Source organism: Conger conger, chromosome 5, assembly GCF_963514075.1.
Source record: "Conger conger chromosome 5, fConCon1.1, whole genome shotgun sequence".
NCBI lineage: Eukaryota > Metazoa > Chordata > Actinopteri > Anguilliformes > Congridae > Conger > Conger conger.
In genome coordinates, this window is record NC_083764.1 from 47985733 (window position 1) to 48004808 (window position 19076).

Sequence of the window (19076 nt, forward strand, 5' to 3'; positions counted from 1 at the left end):
ACAGCTATTCTATTGTGGTTACAGAGAAAACTGTTTTTTCTTTTACTATATTTGCCAAGTATGAGCATGAATCCACCCAGAGCAATGTACAAAACTCGACAAGTACACTGCTGGATAACTTACTGAAGAAATTAAACACCTTCCTCAATAGAACAAAGGCAATAACCCATGTAGGATTGAATCCTGCAATCACAGTTACAGCCCCAGTTCAATACAGCACTGCCACCCCTTAAGTGTATGTGTGTGTGTGTGTGTGTGTGTGTGTGTGTGTGTTTACTACTGAGGTTCCTTTCTGAGATTAGTTTGTGATTGCTATGCCACCAGCACTCTGAATGTCTCTATGGCCACAACAGTACAATTCTGATTGATGTCACTTTTAACCTAAATGTGCAGTCAGACATGAAGTGCGCATTGCTTTCTCACCATGAGCAGGGCAGTTACCCTTCATGGCAGGTGATACGAAGGTGACTACGTATGTTAAAGCTGTAATGATTAACCAATAACCATTACAATAATCTACATGGATATACTGTACATCAAATTAATGGTCTTGTCAATTTTGCAAAAGCCTAAATGCAGCTATAAATAATCCTTGTTCCAACTGAGCATGCATAATGAAATGTGGCAGCCTTTTGATAAAAAAATAAATAATAAACAAATAACCTTGCAGCTGCTGAGGTGCATACTGCCCTTCATGTGTAACCTTACTTGCATAAGTTACCTGCGCTTTTATTTTGTTTTTTTTTCTCATTCATTTCCACCATATTTGATCTAAAATGGACTTTAATAGGTATTTATCAGACTTTTATTTATTTTTTTACTTCTGCTGCTGTAGCCTATCCACTTAGAGGTTTAACGCATTGTGTGTTCAGAGATTCTCTTCTGCATACCACCGTTGTAATGTGTGTTCATTTGCGTTGCTGTCACCTTCCTGTCAGCTTTGACCAGTCTGGACCTTCTCCTCTGACCTTTCTCATTAACAATGTGTTTTTGCCTGCAGAACTGCTGCTCACTGGATGATTTTTGTTTTTCACAACACTCTGTTGTGCTTGAAAATTCCTGGAGATTAGCAGTTCCCGAGATATTCAAACCACCCTGTCTGGCACCAGCTATCAAGTCACTTGGATCACATTTCTTCCCCATTCTGACATTTGGTCTGAAAAACAGCTGAACCTCTTGACCACATCTCCATGATTTTACAGATTAAGTTGCTGCCACATGATTGGCTGACTAAATATTTGCATTAACAAGCTGGTGTACAGATCTCCTCAATAAGGTGCTCAGTGAGTGTATATTCTGTTTCAAAATACAAATTTCATCCATTTCTGTTTAAAATAATTACACTACGCCTTTATAACATACAGTAGTATGTTATATATGTTATATAATAGTGGCTTTGATTGGTGATACCCATCTAAAACCAACTTTAGCAGCATCATAAACAGAAACCCTGAGTTTCGACCTTTAATGAAATGCTGAATGTAACTACTGAATTCTTCTGATCTATGCACCACTCACACATTCGAAGCAAATGAGAGCAGTCTGGCTTGCTTACAAACTGGGGGTGATTATAAAGCATTTCCTCCTAAACCGCCACCAGCTCAATAAAGGCTGTGTCCAGGTTCAGTAGGATCCCTGCCTGAGCCTGTGACTGTCAATAAACTGAAGGAATTTTTATGACAGTCCCCAATTCATTTATATATATATACAGAGACGAGGGCGAGAGCTTTTTAACAGTAAAAATGAATTATGATGAATATCATGGCCACAAACAATATGTATTGTATGAGACAAATGTTGGTATTGAGATGCTAACTTCAGGGGCCTATTCGATGGAGGCGACAATCTCTTGTATTGTAAGAAATATTTCCTTGCCCTTCTCTCCTTTGCCCCCGTCTAACAAAACACATCATGGGGAAGGAAGGAAACTCTCCTCACCCATCAGCAACATGTAGTACTCACCTAGATGATGCAAAAACTGCATCAGAAATTTCACCACATCAGCAAGGTTGAGTGGAAGGAATTGTTTAGAAAATTTAACTGAAGGATGACAGGTTAAAGGAGCCAGGTTATATTAACACATTCTTAAAATGAACCTTTCCTGCTTGTTAAAATTAGATACCACAACACCACACATCTAACTTACTCGCCATGGATTAGCTAAGATGTTCATACAAGGCCCTCCGTTTCTGTGTATGTTACATTTCCCAAACTGACTATGACAACTATTTTATATTTCTCATGTGGTTACACCACAGCCCATAAACTGGGCTGCTAGCAGGAGTAAAAAAAAATTGCAAGCTCTGCTCTGCATAAAAATAAAAGAGAATTCCTGCCTAAGAATCTAATCAAGTGAGAAGCCTACAGAAACATGTAATATAATTAAGAATTTTCTCCCATTAATGTATGGTTTAAAAAAACATGGAGAATGTATTGTTGTTCTCATCACTGTAAAACAAGAAAGTTCAGTGTACTCAAATGGTAAGAGGAAAATGGTTCCCTTGAACCATTTGACAAGGGTAAATAAATATGTCCAAGTATTCACTGGTCTTCAAAATTTAAGTTAACCTCCTTTAAATGGTGTTACATGACTTGATATGAACTTAAAACTAAATGTTTAAAGTTTAGGCTACTCAATACATTAAGTAAAATTGTATTTTCATATGACAGAGCAGGAGAAAAACCAACGCAGTTTGGTAGTCTTACCAAATAAAAGGCTGTCTCGCCTAATTCCTAAGAATGAACTTGAGGGTTATTGAGTTGTGCACATAAGTCTAAAGAAATTACTCTTTAAATATGACGCTGTACTGTAATGTACGGTAATGCTTCAAGTGAAAAGAATGGGGAGAATAAGAAGCAGGGAGAGGCCTCTTCTAAAGAACACAAACTCTCCAGCCCTTGAAACTTCCTACTGACCTACATGTGCAGAGCTGTCAGCTGGTGCCAAATCCTGGTTAAACCACCCACCCCACTCCAGCGGAGCGAAACCGCTTTCAAAACGCGGATCTTCGAAACCCGTCACCCCGCAGAACAACCCCCACCGCCTCACCGCCACCCCACCCCCGTTAAGGCTGGGTGTCTCCTGGCAACTGATGAGCCGGCAGAGATGCGTCAAGGTCTCAAAACAAACAGAGCGACCCCGCACTATTTCTCGTGGGTGGGAGTCTTTTGAAGCTCCCGGCGGGCTGGTGCGCAGCCGCTGGGTCTGCTGTTTGTTTTCCGTGCGTACATCTGTCGGAGGGAGTGTGGAGGGGAGGGGGGGGGGGGATAAGTGTCGAGCGAGAAAGGGGGCTTTTCAATCACAAATGCGTCTCCTTTCGCCCAGGCCCGATCGTCAGCAAGCAGCCCACGTCTCGCACACGTATTACATCTGAAGCTCGCATTCTTTAATCTGCTCCAATTTCTCTTTTCTTCCCAATTCAGAACTGATCCAACAAACAGAAAAACATTCAAGGCAAGCAAGAAAATTACTATAGATGAAATGACATAGTCGTTTTGCACATGAATAATATTACATCGGCTGAGAAAACAACTAAAAAAAAACAATAATAACTCCAATACCAGTCCACCAGACAAGAGCTCCCGCTTAAGGTAAGTGTGGCTGTATAGTTGTCATTATATGAAGTCATCAGCCACTGCGTACACATCAAGATCAAGAGATGAGATTCAAGACAGTAGATGTCAACTGCACATTCCATGTAATCAAACTGCCAATCTGTTTGCAAAAGGGACAATATTTTGGCAAATAACAAGTAGAAATACAGTAACTAAATGAGTGCCTTACAAAGCCAGTAGATAACTCAATTCAGTGCTCATCAGATTTCATTCAAAATATAGGCATCTCACAATTGTTTTGATGCCCAAAAGTATAACCAAACCTGTCATTCGAATTTTAAAAAGCATTTGCGATCATTTACAGACTAGATAACTGTCACTAAATTGAATGAAAACATATTATCTTGTGCTACAAGTTCAATTCTAACAATATTCCCATAACATGGGGTGTTTGATTACTTGCCTCGAGTTTTATACTTTAGAGTCAAGATTCAATGGGCTACATCACTGGACCTCAACCCTGGTCCAGGACAGCAACATGGTGTGTTTGTTTTGCCTTCACCTTAAAATTCTTAAACAAATTCAGACCCAAGAAACCAGGTCAGGTGAATTAACAAATCAATTAAGCATTCAGATGTGGTTTGAATATTGCTGCAGCACAGTGCTGATAGTTTCCATAACCAAACAATAAGCATAAAAATGACAGATCTCTGTGAGTAAATGCCCACAAATATACCCTTTGGGCTTAGAATAATTCCAGAGAGTAGCATTTCTGCCACATTCATATTGGACAGATGGAATTTGCTGCTGACTTTCAGTAATCAGCTTGGAGGAGTTCTGCAGAATGTTTCCCCGTGTGAGGTTTTTCTGTTCCTTCATTCTTTAGCTTCTGACACTTTCCTGGCATTTTGTTCAAGCCCTCCGCAGCATCTCTCTACTCCAGATTAAGTATAGCATTTGGCTTTTCAGTAGCAAGGCTAAATCTTTCAAAAACTGCAAGTGTGCCATAATCAACACAGATTTTACCAATTTCTTTACTCAGATGTAAAATTTCATCAGCAATGATTGCCTACAAGATTAGATTGGTATCAGCAATGTAACCATGAGACTCACACAAAGCTTATTATGCCTAATGCACAGATTGCAGGTTCAATTTCTCAACCTCGAGCAAAGTGACAGGTGAGTGCTTGCTTTGGCAAGAGCTGCACTACATTTAAGATTTATGTTTGTTGAGTAACCCAACAATGGAAAGATCCTAAAAAAAGTGGAACCTGTTTTTTTCCAGCTTTTAATTTAGAAAGTGATTTCTTGGCTGCATTTTAAGTTAAACCTCCCCTTTAAAAACATATCAAATAAATAAAAGTAAAAAAGGTCCTTGGTTCATAGTCAGGTACAGATCCCAGTGCTCCCATTTTTTTGAGCATTTGCTGCTGAAAATTGATGTGTGGTAACTGAAAAAATATTTTAAGAGCACATCTTCAAATTGGGATGCATTTGTGTGCTCCTGAACCTTTCAACTTAGGAGCACATTTGCTCCTTGGAAAAAATGTTAGCAAAAAGCCCTGAACCTACACATTCATCTCGGGGACACTCAAGAAAAAAACCGATTTATTTGTTGTCAGGGACACTAAACTAAGCAATGACTGAATTAGGGAGACACATTTGCCAGAGCAAGGCTGTCACCAGAAGGTTACTAAGGTGGCACTGATTTAGCAGAGGAAAATCACATCAGTCCTCTATCAAGCGATGGCTGCCCAGTCAGAAAAGGGATGTTTGGATCCTGATTAAGTGTGCTAACAAACGGGAAAATATTTGCACCAGAGCAGCTCTTGCTGAACTTCTAAGCCGTACCGCATGTGACTGGACTGGCTCCATTGAAATCCATTATTGAGGATACATTTCGCACAGCGTGGAAAACCTTGTCATTAGGGCCCCTCAGACATCTCAAGTTACTATGGTGAAGCGGGAAACAGGGCGAATCATGCTCAGATTCCAGGAAGGGGAATCGCCCGTTTCTGAGAACGCTGAAGCCTCTCGTGGACTCAAACGGAGGCCCTTTAGGATGGAGACAGATGGCACTACGGCACAGGCTGCTTTCCTGGAGCCATGGGCCACATTGTCCGAAAGCACTCGCCAGCTTTTCACAAGAACACGATGAGCCAGGGGACAAGCACTGGAGCCTACATTACATTTGGCCACAAACGGCAATCTGTCCATGTGAACCATTCTAAGATCAGTGTAGCAACGGGACTTCATAAACTTAACTTTACAATTATGCGGAATATATATTTGTAAGTGTCCGAGCAGTGATTTTCGTAATTCAGCCTATAGTAGGAACCTACAACCCCAATCACTCGCTTAGGGATGCAATAACACAGGCACTAACTTCTCCATATTCCAGTGTGGTGTGTCATAATGTCACTTAAAGGATTCTCCATTTTACTTCCAGTAAATTGCAGTAAAAGGTGGGCTTAAATTAACTCATTCATCTCACTCAAAGCAAATTCAATTCAAGCTACTGTTCAGTGTAAATAAAATCATGCGTCTTGAAAAACGGTCATAGGATCAAATACAACACTGGTGTCGCATCCGTCTGTTAAGGGAAACGTAACGCGCAGGTCGCATCCGCCCATAAGGGGTTAATGAGTAAATTCTCAATGTGAACATAGTTAATGAGTAAATTCTCAATGTGAACATTACTATGATGCAGTAAACATCTCCAAATGTGTGGGTAGAAACTGGCAACAATACCAACCCCCCCGCCTACCAGTTCCACCTCTGCTGTTGACTCAGGTGCCATGTTAACAGCAGAGTAAGCTGGGGAGACAAAGAGGCTTCACTCAAAGCAACACAGACAGATAACAACAAAATAATGCCTGAGCACAGAGGAACGAGGCCTTACAACATCAATCATGTGAAACCATACATTCTGAGCCCGATACTTCACCTTCTGCGCAACAAACAGTGGAGGGATGCATCTGTCCCTGTCCAAGCCTCTCCACAAAGGCAGGAAATACAGCAAGCTGACGGACGGCCGATAGTCAGCCGATTAGAGCCGACAACTGGGCGGTCTCATCGACACTGGTCGGGAGTGATCTGTCCCAACTCTCAGACAAAGTGTTCACACAAAAACCTCGGCTCTAGACTTGTTTCTTGACAGGCTCTAATAGTATATACTATTCACAATCAATTCTGGCTTTGAAAACAGTACCAACAGTGCTTGAAGTGGAAGAAAATAAGTGCTGATACTCAGATGAGAAAAATCTAGAAGTCCCAGGACTTTTTTACCCAAACTAACATGGGAAAGGCTGATACCGTTGCAGCTAACAACATTTACAGAAATACACTGTTGGGTCAGAACAAGTTGTCTAACAAGTGATAGTCCAGCAGTTTTACCAGCAGTTAAGTTTTACCAGCATTGTAAATCGCATAAAGTGAAAACAGTATCCTGGGAGGCATCATCCGTTTAGAATTTAGTCTGCCTTTATTTTGGCAGAAGTTTGCAAATACAAAATAAAAGCCTAATAGTCTTATTACGGAGAAAAACTATAGCATGCATGCCTAGATCCACGAATAAGTCATGGCATGCAATAAGAATGAATGGTGAAAGTCGGCCTATATGACTAACAAGAGTAAGCTACCTATCAGCCCAATTCAAGCACTGCATACCAGCCTGCTTCCACTTCCACACCACGCCCCTTCTCCCAGGTCAAATCCTTCTACACACAGACTGGCTTGAAGGACAGACCAACAGGTTCCTGATTCATTTTTTAAACTGGGTCCCGGTGTTTTCTGCAAGCACAGCCGACAACACACATCCACCAGGCATACTGTACGCCGACACTTGGGTGACACTGTCGTCAGCCGATGGTCGGCTTGGTGCATTCCCCGCTTACGAAAAGGCCAGACCAGAGCCAAAAGCATATTGTCACAAATATTTTAAAAGTCATCATCGTGGCAGTTAAGCTGATTGCATCTAGTTTGTAATGAAGTCACATACAAATCGTAGCAGCAGATATTTTTTTTTACTTTGTTGACTGATATGTTATTTACACAAAGAAATACAACCCCCAGTGGATTTCATGGATTTAAAAGTATAGGTAACAAACAGATGCGCAAAAAATACACTCAGTGAGCAGTTTATTAGGTATTTAAACGGTAAACGGTTGGCATTTATATAGCACCTTTATCCAAAGCGCTGTACAATTGATGCTTCTCATTCACCCATTCATACACTCACACTCACACACCAATGGCGATTGGCTGCCATGTAAGGCACCAACCAGATTGTCAGGAGCAAATGAGGGCCAGGTGTCTTGCTCAGGGACACTTCGACACAGTCCGGGCGGGGAATCGAACTGGCAACCCTCCGACTGCTCTTACTGCCTGAGCCATGTCGCCCGCCCTATTTATTAGAATTATTTTTTTTAGTTATTAAGTCTTCTGCTGCTGTAGCCTATCGACTTAGTGGTTTCATGTGCTGTGTGTTCAGAGATGCTCTACTGCATACGACTATTGTAATGCGTGGTTATTTTTGTTACTGTCACCTTCCTGTCAGTTTTGACCAGTCTGGCCCGTCTCCTCTGACTGCTCTCATTATCAATGCGTTTCTGCCCGTAGAACTGCTGCTCACGAGATGTCTTTTGTTTTTCGCACCATTCTCTGCTCTAGGGACTGTTGTGCATGAAAATCCCAGGAGACCATCAGTTTTTGAGATACTTAAACCACCAACAATCATTCCACGGTCAAAGTCACTTAGATCACATTTCTTCTCCATTCTGACATTTGGTCTGCAAAACAGCTGAACCTTGTGACTACAGATGCATGCTTTTATGCATTTAGTTGCTGCCACATGATTGGCTGATTAAATATTTGCATTTACAAGCGTGTAAATAAAGTGATCACTGAGTGTATATAGGTGAAAGGGTTAAAAGCTTAACTTTTACAGACAAAAACAAAGGAATCGTATAATTGGCAAAAAGAAAAATACAATGAGTTTGCAGAAAATACGTCAGTTAAGCAGGAAGTCTAGCCTCAGGAATTAATTCAGGAGATGAAGGACGGAAGACAGCACACATCTGTCATAGAAAGGCAGTTTGCCCCAAAACGAGGATTTATAACGGAAACAGGAGAGATAAAATGGAAAGCATGATCACAGACTGAACAGAGCATTGAAAAGACATCACAGAGGAACAGAATGATTAACTTCATGATAATCAAGAACGGGGTATGTGTGTGTGTGTGTGGGGGGGTTAATGCCTTAATCCCTTTTAACAATCACTTATATCATTAGTGGTTTTACTGAGCATCTGCCAACAAACAATAATTGCATTCATATGGGGTTACTGACAGAAAGTAAATTCTGGAAGGGGGTTCAGTGGGTGTAGAAAGAGTTTATCCATGGATGAGCATTCCACCTTCATGCTTATATTTAGAGTTGAGTTTCTCAAGTAAAATATCAGATCATTTTCTTTGTCACAATTACTAACACGCAATCAGACAGCAGCACAAAGCTCAAAACTTCAGAAATACTCTTGCCAATCAGCACACAACTTCAACTAAGACTTTTGGATAGTGTCTTGAAGGATTGCCGGAAGTTTCCACTCAAGATGGCTTTAAATATAAGACTTTTTTGTGTAGTACATCACATACTTGATATGTTTCCAATGACTTGATTTAATTCAAGAAAGAAAAATTCTTTTTTTTTTTTTAAGAATTCAGTTCAAATACAGCCAGGCTATTAAAATCACTTGCAACTAACCATTTTAAATTCAACGGTTGTTCTTTTCAAATAGAAGGAAAGAAAGCGTCAAGATATTAATATAAAATCTACTTTAATGAATCAACCAAACACGGTTAGTCAACATAAATGCAATCCTTCACTGGACAAGCAAACTGAGGGAGGTTTCCAAATTGAATCTTCACATTAATTCCAAGTAAACAGAAAGTATATTTTTGTTTTTTTCTCACGAGAGAGCAACATCCTGCTTTCCTATTGTGTTTGAAGGTGTGTACATATTTCAAACTTGTTTCAGCACAAAATTGAGACCTACATTTATTAAGACCAACATTACTTGAGGGGGTATTATAATTGTCTGCCTAAACAAGCATCTAAGAAACGTTACCTCATTGAGCCAAATTAGCAGTAAATGTTATGGCAGACCGGCATTTAACACAGCTCACCAAGCGAGGGAGCAGCCAGGAATGTACTTTAATAAGGAACTCTGACAATAACCTCAGACTGATAGCAATGTTTGTCTCTTGGCCAAAAGGCAGCTGTAATGCATACTAGAGGCTAGGTCTCTATGTTTAATAAGGTTAATGGTATCGTTACTACCCAGGGGGTACTGGCTAGACAAGATTAGCGTTAGGGTCGGTAGCACTAGAACAGTGAAATGGCAACATTATACCTCGTTGTCCAAACTAGAACGCAGTCATAAACATTGTATGCAAATGTATGTTTTGAACGAGTCAGAATGAAATGCCATTGCAAATATTCAATACATGTGCAGCCAAGCTTAAATCACAAAGCTTCAAACCGCTTCACTTTCCAAGCCCAAAAGCAGTTGAGTCAATCACGTCAATTGTTCAAACAAACGGTTTACAACATCTGGGACTTAGGTCGTGGAGTGTCATTATGCCAGACTATTCTATTTTCGGAATGGAAATGCATAGTGAAACCCTGTATTTGCTATAAACAAACAAATATAGACCGAATGCAAGCACACAGAGAAGGCAGGCAGATAACACAAACTGTTGTTTTGGAAACGTAGGCTATTTATAAACGTAACGAGTCAACTTACCCTTATCCTCCTCATCGCTGCCACAATCTCAACTCGGCTATTCGGTCGCGCCACATCCAGACTACCAATGTACTACAAATAAAAACATTAACGCATTACATTTTCTATGGTCCGAATTCATGCACATATTTGAGACTCATCCTGCAGGTTTGGCAGGCTAAAACATAACATACAATGGTAAACTTGACCTGTCGTTTATGCAAGCAACGCTTAACAACGAGGTACATGTTACAATTCACACGTGGGACAATATTGCACAGAAATAAAAAAAAATGTGAAGAATTAGTCCAAAAAGTGAATACACTAAGCGATAATACTTCGGTGTCAAGCACTATAAATTATATGATTGTTTTGATACCCGCAGGAGCGCTTATTTTCAAGAGGAAAAGTTGTAATTAATTATCTCACCTTAGCTTCGAAATTGACCCCATGTTGAAAGGCTTCCTCGTTATGCATTGGAATCCTTAAATCGTGGTCATCATCGACTAAATTATACTTGGTTTTTCCTGGCATGTTCGCCGAGTTACATGAGTGTTCAATAGGTAAGATAATTAAATCAGTTCAAACAAATCAATCCCACGATGTCAGGGTCCCTACTTCGAAACTCCACATTGCACTGTTCCGCTTAGTCCCCCGCAAAAGGCACCGTTATAATAAAATACACAGTCCACAAACGTAACTTTACAGCAACTAGGCTACGTAGCGCACCAATCCTCTCGTTTTTTCAATCTAATAACATAATTGTAAGTAGCCTATACTTCGACCCCCGTCTCGCCGAAAGCACACATTCCCATAAAATAATCGCGTGATTTCCCTCTTTTCCTCAGCTAAAATACTAAAATCCTATGTTTACGCTTGTCTCCTCATAGCAGCGCCATGACTGGGGCACATACAGACATCTCGGACGCGGATAAATCTAGAGCGGAACTTGATTGGGTGGATCTGGGAATTCCGCCCGTTTTGATTGGAATAGAGTCACATCACGAATTCGTGGGAGGGGAGAGAGCGTCGCTTTCCTCATTCATTTAAACCTATTACACGGAGGTACTGCCTGGCACCTAGTGGTACCTTGGTGGAGAAAAATACAGCATGAGTCGGAACGTAATTTACTATATACGTGTAAATATAAGGAATAGGTTTAAATTAACCCCCCCCCCCCCCCCACACACAAAATAAAAATCCTTCAATCAATGACTAGAGCTCAGAATCCACCAACAAGCTGTTGTATCACATTCATTTAGCATGTAGCATTACAACGGTGCCTGTTTGGATCCCCGTCCCTTGTTCTGAACTATGGCTGGATGCAAGTTATATGATTGCCAATCATTTGTTTTGTCTGCTTACCTATGCTTTCCAATATTTCAATAAAGGATGGTTTGGCTTGACGGGAAATCAGTAAAATGGTAAGACGAAACGGAAGGAATGATTCGATATTTTGGGCTGGTAGGCCTACTGTTACTTGTGTTTGTTGATATAAATATTTTCCTTTTTGTCATTGCTTTGTTTCTCAGCGCATGGTTTCAGTGTTATGAAAACAGAAATGGCACAGCCACATTTTCCACTATCTCACGCTGGTTATGTTCTTTTTTTTTTAACCTTTTACCTTTTTGAAGTGCTGTAGTACAGAGTCATAACAACAAAAATGTATCACTCTCCCAATATTTTATATTACAGGCTATTTTACAGGCTCTGTCATTTCAAAGAAGCAAAAATAATTTGGCTGTTTCTTTCAGTATTGTAACACTTCTCTGTAATGGATTCAACAGTTTTTAAATGTATATAATTAAGTTTAAAAGTAAAATATAAATGAAGTTTGTATGTCTGCAAACCACACAGTGAATGTTTTTTAGGGATGTTGCCTGTGATATCTCTCATAAACACAACTGTTGCTTTCCCATAGAAAACCATTTGTAGCTATTCAGACTAGCAACATATTGTTGGCTCCGATGCAGATTGCTAGAGGACTAATGCGTAGGACTGCCTGGTGATTTAAAAATGGCTAAAAAGGTATAAAAAAACAACAACAAAAAAACAACACATAACCAGCCTGCTCAGATGGGAAACCATCTGTAAAAGGCACTGGAGAATAACTGCGCCATTTCAGTGTTATCACAACACACAAACAATGTGCTGAGAAACAAAGCAATGACAAAAAAGAAAACAATGTATAAACAAATCCCAAACAACAGAAATATCGAATCATTCCTTCCATTCCCTAAAGGTAATCGTTTTGCTGATTTCCTTTCAAATCCAAACCATCCTTCCTTCACATATTGGAAACTATAGGCAGGCAGACAAAACAAATCATAGGCAATCATATGACCTGACACTACTGTTCAAAATCTATGGATTGTTTGATTACAAACAGAGAAAATAAAATATTAAATCAGAAAAACCAGAAAAAGACAAGGTGACCCTAAACTTTTGAATGGTACATCCAACCATAGTTCAGAACAAGGTAAGGAGAGCAAATCAGGCACCATTGTCATGCTAAACGCTAAACTAATCTGATATAACCACTATTTGTTGGACTCTAGTGGTTGATTACTTGGTTGGGGGGGTGATGGTAATTTAAATCTATTCTTTAGTCATTTCAAGGGAAGGACATCATGTTATTAAATAAAAAATAAAAAAATTAACACAATTAAAGTCAAACCGAATTCGATTTATTTTGGAAATGTAATTCCTATCCCTTATGCTACCAGTGTAAGTTTTGGCATTGTGCTATTTCACATAAGCGGATAACCTCTGCATGAGTCTTTGAATCTGTGAAAATGAGATAAAATTAGATTCTACTTTATTGTCACTGCAAAGTATTATGATAATGAAATACAGTTTGGCATCTAACCAGAAGTGCAGAATAGTGCATAGGTGCAATGTGTTACATAATAAATACAGGATAAATATGAATATACAGTATGTACAAGTGCAAATATTGTTATAAATATGAGTACAGGTACATAGAATATGGGTGGGAAATAAATAAAACATAAAGTATATATAATGTACAGTACAGAATATACATGTGCAATGGATAGGTAGTGCAAACACTTCAGGTGGTTCAGGCGGGGGTAGGGAGTGGCAGGTTTATGTTATATTGTCATTAGTGTTAATGGCTACAGGAAAGAAGCTATAGGAAAGAAGCTGTTCCTAAGCCTGTCGGTGCGGGAATGGAGGCTCCTGTAGCGCCTCTTGGATGGAAGGAGGGCAAACAGTCTGTGATTTGGGTGAGAGGTGTCTTTTACAATGTCTCTCGCCCTCCGCAGACATCGCTGGCACTGAGGGTCCTCGATGGAGGGGAGCGGGGTGCCGGTGATGTGCTGGCCGGTCTTTACCACCCGCTGCAGGGTCTTCCGGTCAGAGACAGTGCAGCTGCTGCACCATACTGAGATGCAGTTGGTCAGAATGCTCTCGAAGGCACAGCGGTACAAGTTCACCAGGATCCGAATGCATTCCCTCATGATGAGGGGACACAAATTCACATTTTGTACCCATCCACCGTGCTGGCCCAGACATCTTTGCTGACAGTGAACAGCCATTAGTCATGGGGGTGAGAGGGTGGAACCAACTACACGTTCTATCCTCCTTACAGAGACAAAAGTTTATTCCAGTTTCATACATTTTCTTTGCACTGTTACCTCAAGTCTGCAATGCTTTGCATTAACCCTTGTGTTGTCTTAAGGGTCAAAAATGACCCGCCACTATGATTAACAGCAGAGAAAACCCCCCTTTTTCAAATTTGTGATGAGTGACAGGTTGTTTCATCATGCAAAATTCAGCTGCTTCATTGAAGGCAGGTCATTTTTTACCCTTAGGACAAGGGGAGTATACAGAATGTTAGGACTACACCAGGGTTAGAAAGGCAATGTAATGCCACTACCGTAGCCGGTAGACATACAAATGCATATTTGCATCATTTACATTAAGCACACATTCAATTCTGTGTGCTCATCATGAATTACATCTGATGACTGTACTCCACATTTGATGATATCTGAAGTTTACCCTAACCAAGAACACATACTGTACAGTGAGTATTACAGAGCTTCAAAATATATTTTCCCCTAGGTAAGCAAAAAAAGAAAGGAAACCGAAATGGCTTAAGCTTGTCACTGTGCCTGCTCTAGAGTAGGCTGAACAGTTTCACGGGTCAGCAGTCTTGTCCAGATGACAACATAACATCTTTCATCATCTGCTGTATTATGTACACTTTCCAGAGGGGTATCGCTCCCCCACTGCCTACAAAAGGCTGATTATATATATCATTCATCTGTCAACTGAACTGCGGGGTACTTTTATGGAGGACCAAGGGCAATTTACAGTACAGCCACGTAATAATTCCTCCGGTGGTATAATGGCGTCCTAAATGATAATCGTCTGTATGATTAGTCTGAAATTCTTGCATACTCTATCATTTCCATCATCAAATATAGACATCTAATCCAGATCTGGTCCTGGTTTTCTTCTCTCCCAGGTAATTAGCTGAACAATTAGTTCTACCGATTGGCCAGACTGTCTTCACATCTGACTCCCAGGTAAAGGGAGGGTGGAAAACCAGCAGTCCTTGGACCTTGAGGACCGTGATTTGATGATCCCTGCTCTATAACATGCCAACTCCCCTTCCAAACTCGCCACAGTGTGTTCATTCCTTATTATTGAGTGAGGAATTACAATTCACAAAACCATAACTAGCTTTCTTAATTACGGTGATAACCAGGCTGAGTAGTTATTGTGTAAAGATGAAACTTAAAGTTTAGGACACTAAACATGGTACAGCAGATTTGGCACAGCTAGCTCACAAATAAAAGTATGAATGACCGCTGTAGCTAATAAGCACAGAAATACAATACAATTAATTTACAGTAGTGTGCAAAGAGTTGGGCATCCCTGGTCAAAAAGCCTTTTACAATTAATATCTAAGTGAACAGAAGTGAACCTGACCATTAAATGGTACAGCGTTAAACATGACACATTTCTTAAAATTTTAAAGCAAGATAACTTTTTATTTGAATTTTTGACAGTTTCAAAATAATAAAAAAAATTAAAAAGGCTTTGGAACCCTGTCAGTTAATACTGTAACTCCTCCTCGTGCAGCTTGTAAACAGCTTGTAAACGCTTCCTGAAGCCAGGTAAGAGTCTTTCATTCTCACTTTTGGTAATTTTCCCATTCTTCCTGGCTGAACACCTCTGCATGGACAGCATGGATGGCATGTTTGAGATGTTTGAGATCTCTCCACAGATTTTCAATCATACTCAAGTCTGGAGTCTCATTCCTGGAGGTACTTCATTGTTGATTTTCAGGTATGCTTTGGATCATCTTGCTGGTTCTTGCTTGTGGGTTCTTCTGAGCATTTCTGACTGGGTCTTGGGCCATTCTATCTGAAATCTCTCTTGGTCTTCCAGACCTTGCCTTGACTTCAACTGTTCAATTTATCTTTGATTTTGTAATAATGGAAGTGGAAATAAGTTGAAACATTGAAAGAGTTTGTATAGCCTTCTCCATCTTGGTGGAAATGAGCCATCTTCATTCTGAAATCCTTGGACAAGTCTTTAGAGGAACCCATGGTTGTTAACACCAACAGCCACTGGATACTTTAGAAGGCATGGCATTACTAAAGCCCTAACGAGTAAATCATCTGAGTCTGGGCCTGAGTAATCATCACTTTAAAAAGTGACAAACAATAATCCAAAAGGGTTACCAAACTTTTGCACAGGGCCCTTTTCCTTTTTTACAATTTATAAACAGTAAAAAAATAAAAATAAGAAGCAATTCCACTTTAAAATCTGCAGAAAGATTTTCAGAAGAGTTCAGGTTTGCTTTTGATCACATACAGATTCATTGTAATATACATTTACACAGGGGTGCCCACATTTTTTCACCCCACTGTAAGCGTAATATTAAATGTGCAGTACTTTAAAAGCTCACTAGAGGGGACCATTCCTCTTCATAAAAAGACATAACATGTTCCGGGCGCAATCATCACAGTTCGTATCAATAAAAACCTGACTTAAATTGAAAAATTGAATTGAAAAAGCATATAGTTATCAATCAAAACAATTTTTATTCCTTTAAATAATGCTTAAATCACACATATTAGAATGACAATGTAAAATTCATACAGTATACTGATGAGATGAACATATTGCTGAATGTAATTATCTTATACATGGCAAGCATTTGGCTCAACCGAAACAGAATGTGCAAACAGAATGTGCAAAGGTTCAATCACTATTGGAGGGATGAAATGCTCATTAATGTGCAAACCGCTTTCAATGACTTTTTCAACTGTGAAAAAATACTGACACATTATTTCAACTGGTTAGTCCTTCAGCAAAGTATTTGCTCATCTAATTCAGTTAGCTTGGTAGACAACTTACACAGGTCATAGGCAGAATTTGTTTAAACTGCTGTAATTGTGAAATTGTAAAAAAAGACCTAGTTCCATATTTCCAAAATCAGCTGTATAATATATTTGTAATTTACATGCAGTTCTATTTGTGTTCCTTCAAAAGGGAATATCTGAAAGGCAGGCAACTGTACTGCTGTAAAAATATACAACTATGAATGAAATCTGCACGTACTGTATGTAACAGAAAGAATATTTGGATGTTGCAACACCTGTGAAATATATTTCTGAGTTTTGTTCTACATTTCATGTATGGTAGCATTAAATAATCTGCTTTACCTTGCAGTGTGAACTAGCATGGCGGCACCCTGACACATGTTTGAATTACGGGTAACACTGCTGTAGCTGAGGTTTTTGTTCTAGTTTGCGTTCCTTATATTTCTCATTTTTCGCCCCAATATGAATCACCGGTTGTACCTCGCTCAGGTCACTGCTGTGCCACCCACACACTGAACTGAACATATCACAAGGCGGCTGAAGTATATGCGCTGCGAGCACTCGCTGGTTAGTCAGTGACTTTCTTCCACCTCATTTCACACGACACAAGATCAGAGATGGAGGAGGGGGCATGTCTATCCATGACAACTGGTGGCCTGTGTGTCAGTTCAAGAACAGTTTAACCCTTGTGCAGTCTTAACATTCTGTGTCAAAAATTACCCGCCTTCACTAAACCCCTAAAATAAAGCAGCTTAATTTAATTTTACACGGCAAATCTATTTTGCATGAAGAAACAACATGTCACTCATCACAAACTTTGTCATCAAAATTCACGTTGAAAAAAGATTTAAAAATTTTTTTTCTGCTGTTAAACATAGTGGCGGGTAGTTTTTGACCCTTAGACAACACAAGGGTTAAATGTACCCTACACCACAAGCAATTATGCCTCACATTCAAGGCTCAAAACTGAAATGAAAAGACCCAGCCTGACCTGAATGAACCATACTGAACCATAGAGTGTACTGTTTTGTGACCTTACTGGCCTACTCTGCTTCTGTCTGATATCTGGCAGTGCTTCCTTTTGCCAAACCCACTCCACAGCAGTGGACATGTTAGCTTGCAGAGATGCCAACAATCATTCCATATTTGGCCATTTTACAAAGTATGCTTTCACTGGGAAAGTACAAAAATCAGCTTCTGTCAACTAAAGTGTCAAAATTTGTCAACAAATATTTTGTTCCTTTATATGAAAGCATTTAATAAATTAGGACGTTAAGAGCAATAGCGCTATGGTTGTAACTGAATTCAGTACCTCAATGAATTCTCTAAAACACTCCAGAGCTGCAGTGCCTGATGGTTTTCAGTATGTTCCAACTAATTAATTGAAGTCATGGAGTGGCTAAAGAGTTCACAAACCTTCTTCACAAGGCTTTATAGTTTGTTATTTGAAAGGAAACCACCCTCCATGGCTGGAGTTTGACACCCCTGCTTTGGGTCAGAAATTACTCTGGCCCAGGGGTAATATAGCCTTTGCTAGGTTTTCAGGAACCCAGCCACGTTGACCTGGATTTAATAAATATTTGTCTTTAACTTTTTTCAAATAGAAACACAAACAATTTCACTCCCCAATATGTGCCATATGTAGATAACGTTGCTGTTGACTAGTGCAGCACCATGTTGCTTGAATTATGAACACACATAAATGGTCACTTTATACTGTGTTTCCGCATCGAGGTTGTGGCTCATTGGTTTCCCACTGAAATAGAGATATGATAGGTTGCCTGGCAACAGTTACCTGGATTGCAGATGTTTTGAGGTCTACCGAGCAGGCGTTAAGAAAACGACAGCACAGAAGCAAGAATACACCCCCTGTTGCCTAATAACAACTATCCTTCACATATAATTAAAAGGATACAAAATCCAACTCATTCACAGCAAGCCATACATAATCACGAAATTGTCAAATTAGATGAGCTATAGACAGATAACGTTTCCTTTTCCATATAATATTTCCTTTTATTGTGTCATAGTGATTTTTCGCATATGTACCAAACTACACACCTTCTCTGTGGGCTACAAGGCAATGTTCTTGTATGAAACAGGGAGATTAACAGGGAATTTAGCTCCTGCTAAATTATTTACTTCATTATAATACCAAAAAAGGTCTTAAAAATGAAAAATGTGCCTTTGAATATTTGTTATGTAGTATGCGGGATGGTTATATAGAATATGTTTGGCAATAGCTTCACCAGTCAAACTTCTATTGATAAAGGTCTACTGTACAATGATGCCAGCTCATTAGCCAAAGTTAACAGAGATTGCCTCCATGTTCAGTTTGTGGCATCCTTTCAAGTTGATTAAGTCAGTCAAGGAA

General features: G+C 39.7%; 1 protein-coding gene across 1 annotated transcript in view; it reads right to left on the reverse strand.

The window, feature by feature from the left end:
- The window catches only part of LOC133128796 (carboxyl-terminal PDZ ligand of neuronal nitric oxide synthase protein-like), a 67688-nt gene extending 56419 nt beyond the window's left edge, over window positions 1-11269 (reverse strand). Inside the window, exons 1-2 of the mRNA XM_061242588.1 lie at window positions 10767-11269; window positions 10359-10430 (exon numbers count right to left, since the gene is read on the reverse strand). Of these exons, the coding sequence (XP_061098572.1) occupies window positions 10359-10430; window positions 10767-10871 (177 nt within the window). The 5' untranslated portion in view covers window positions 10872-11269. The remainder of the gene's footprint in view (window positions 1-10358; window positions 10431-10766) is intronic.
- Between the last annotated feature and the right edge of the window lie 7807 nt (window positions 11270-19076).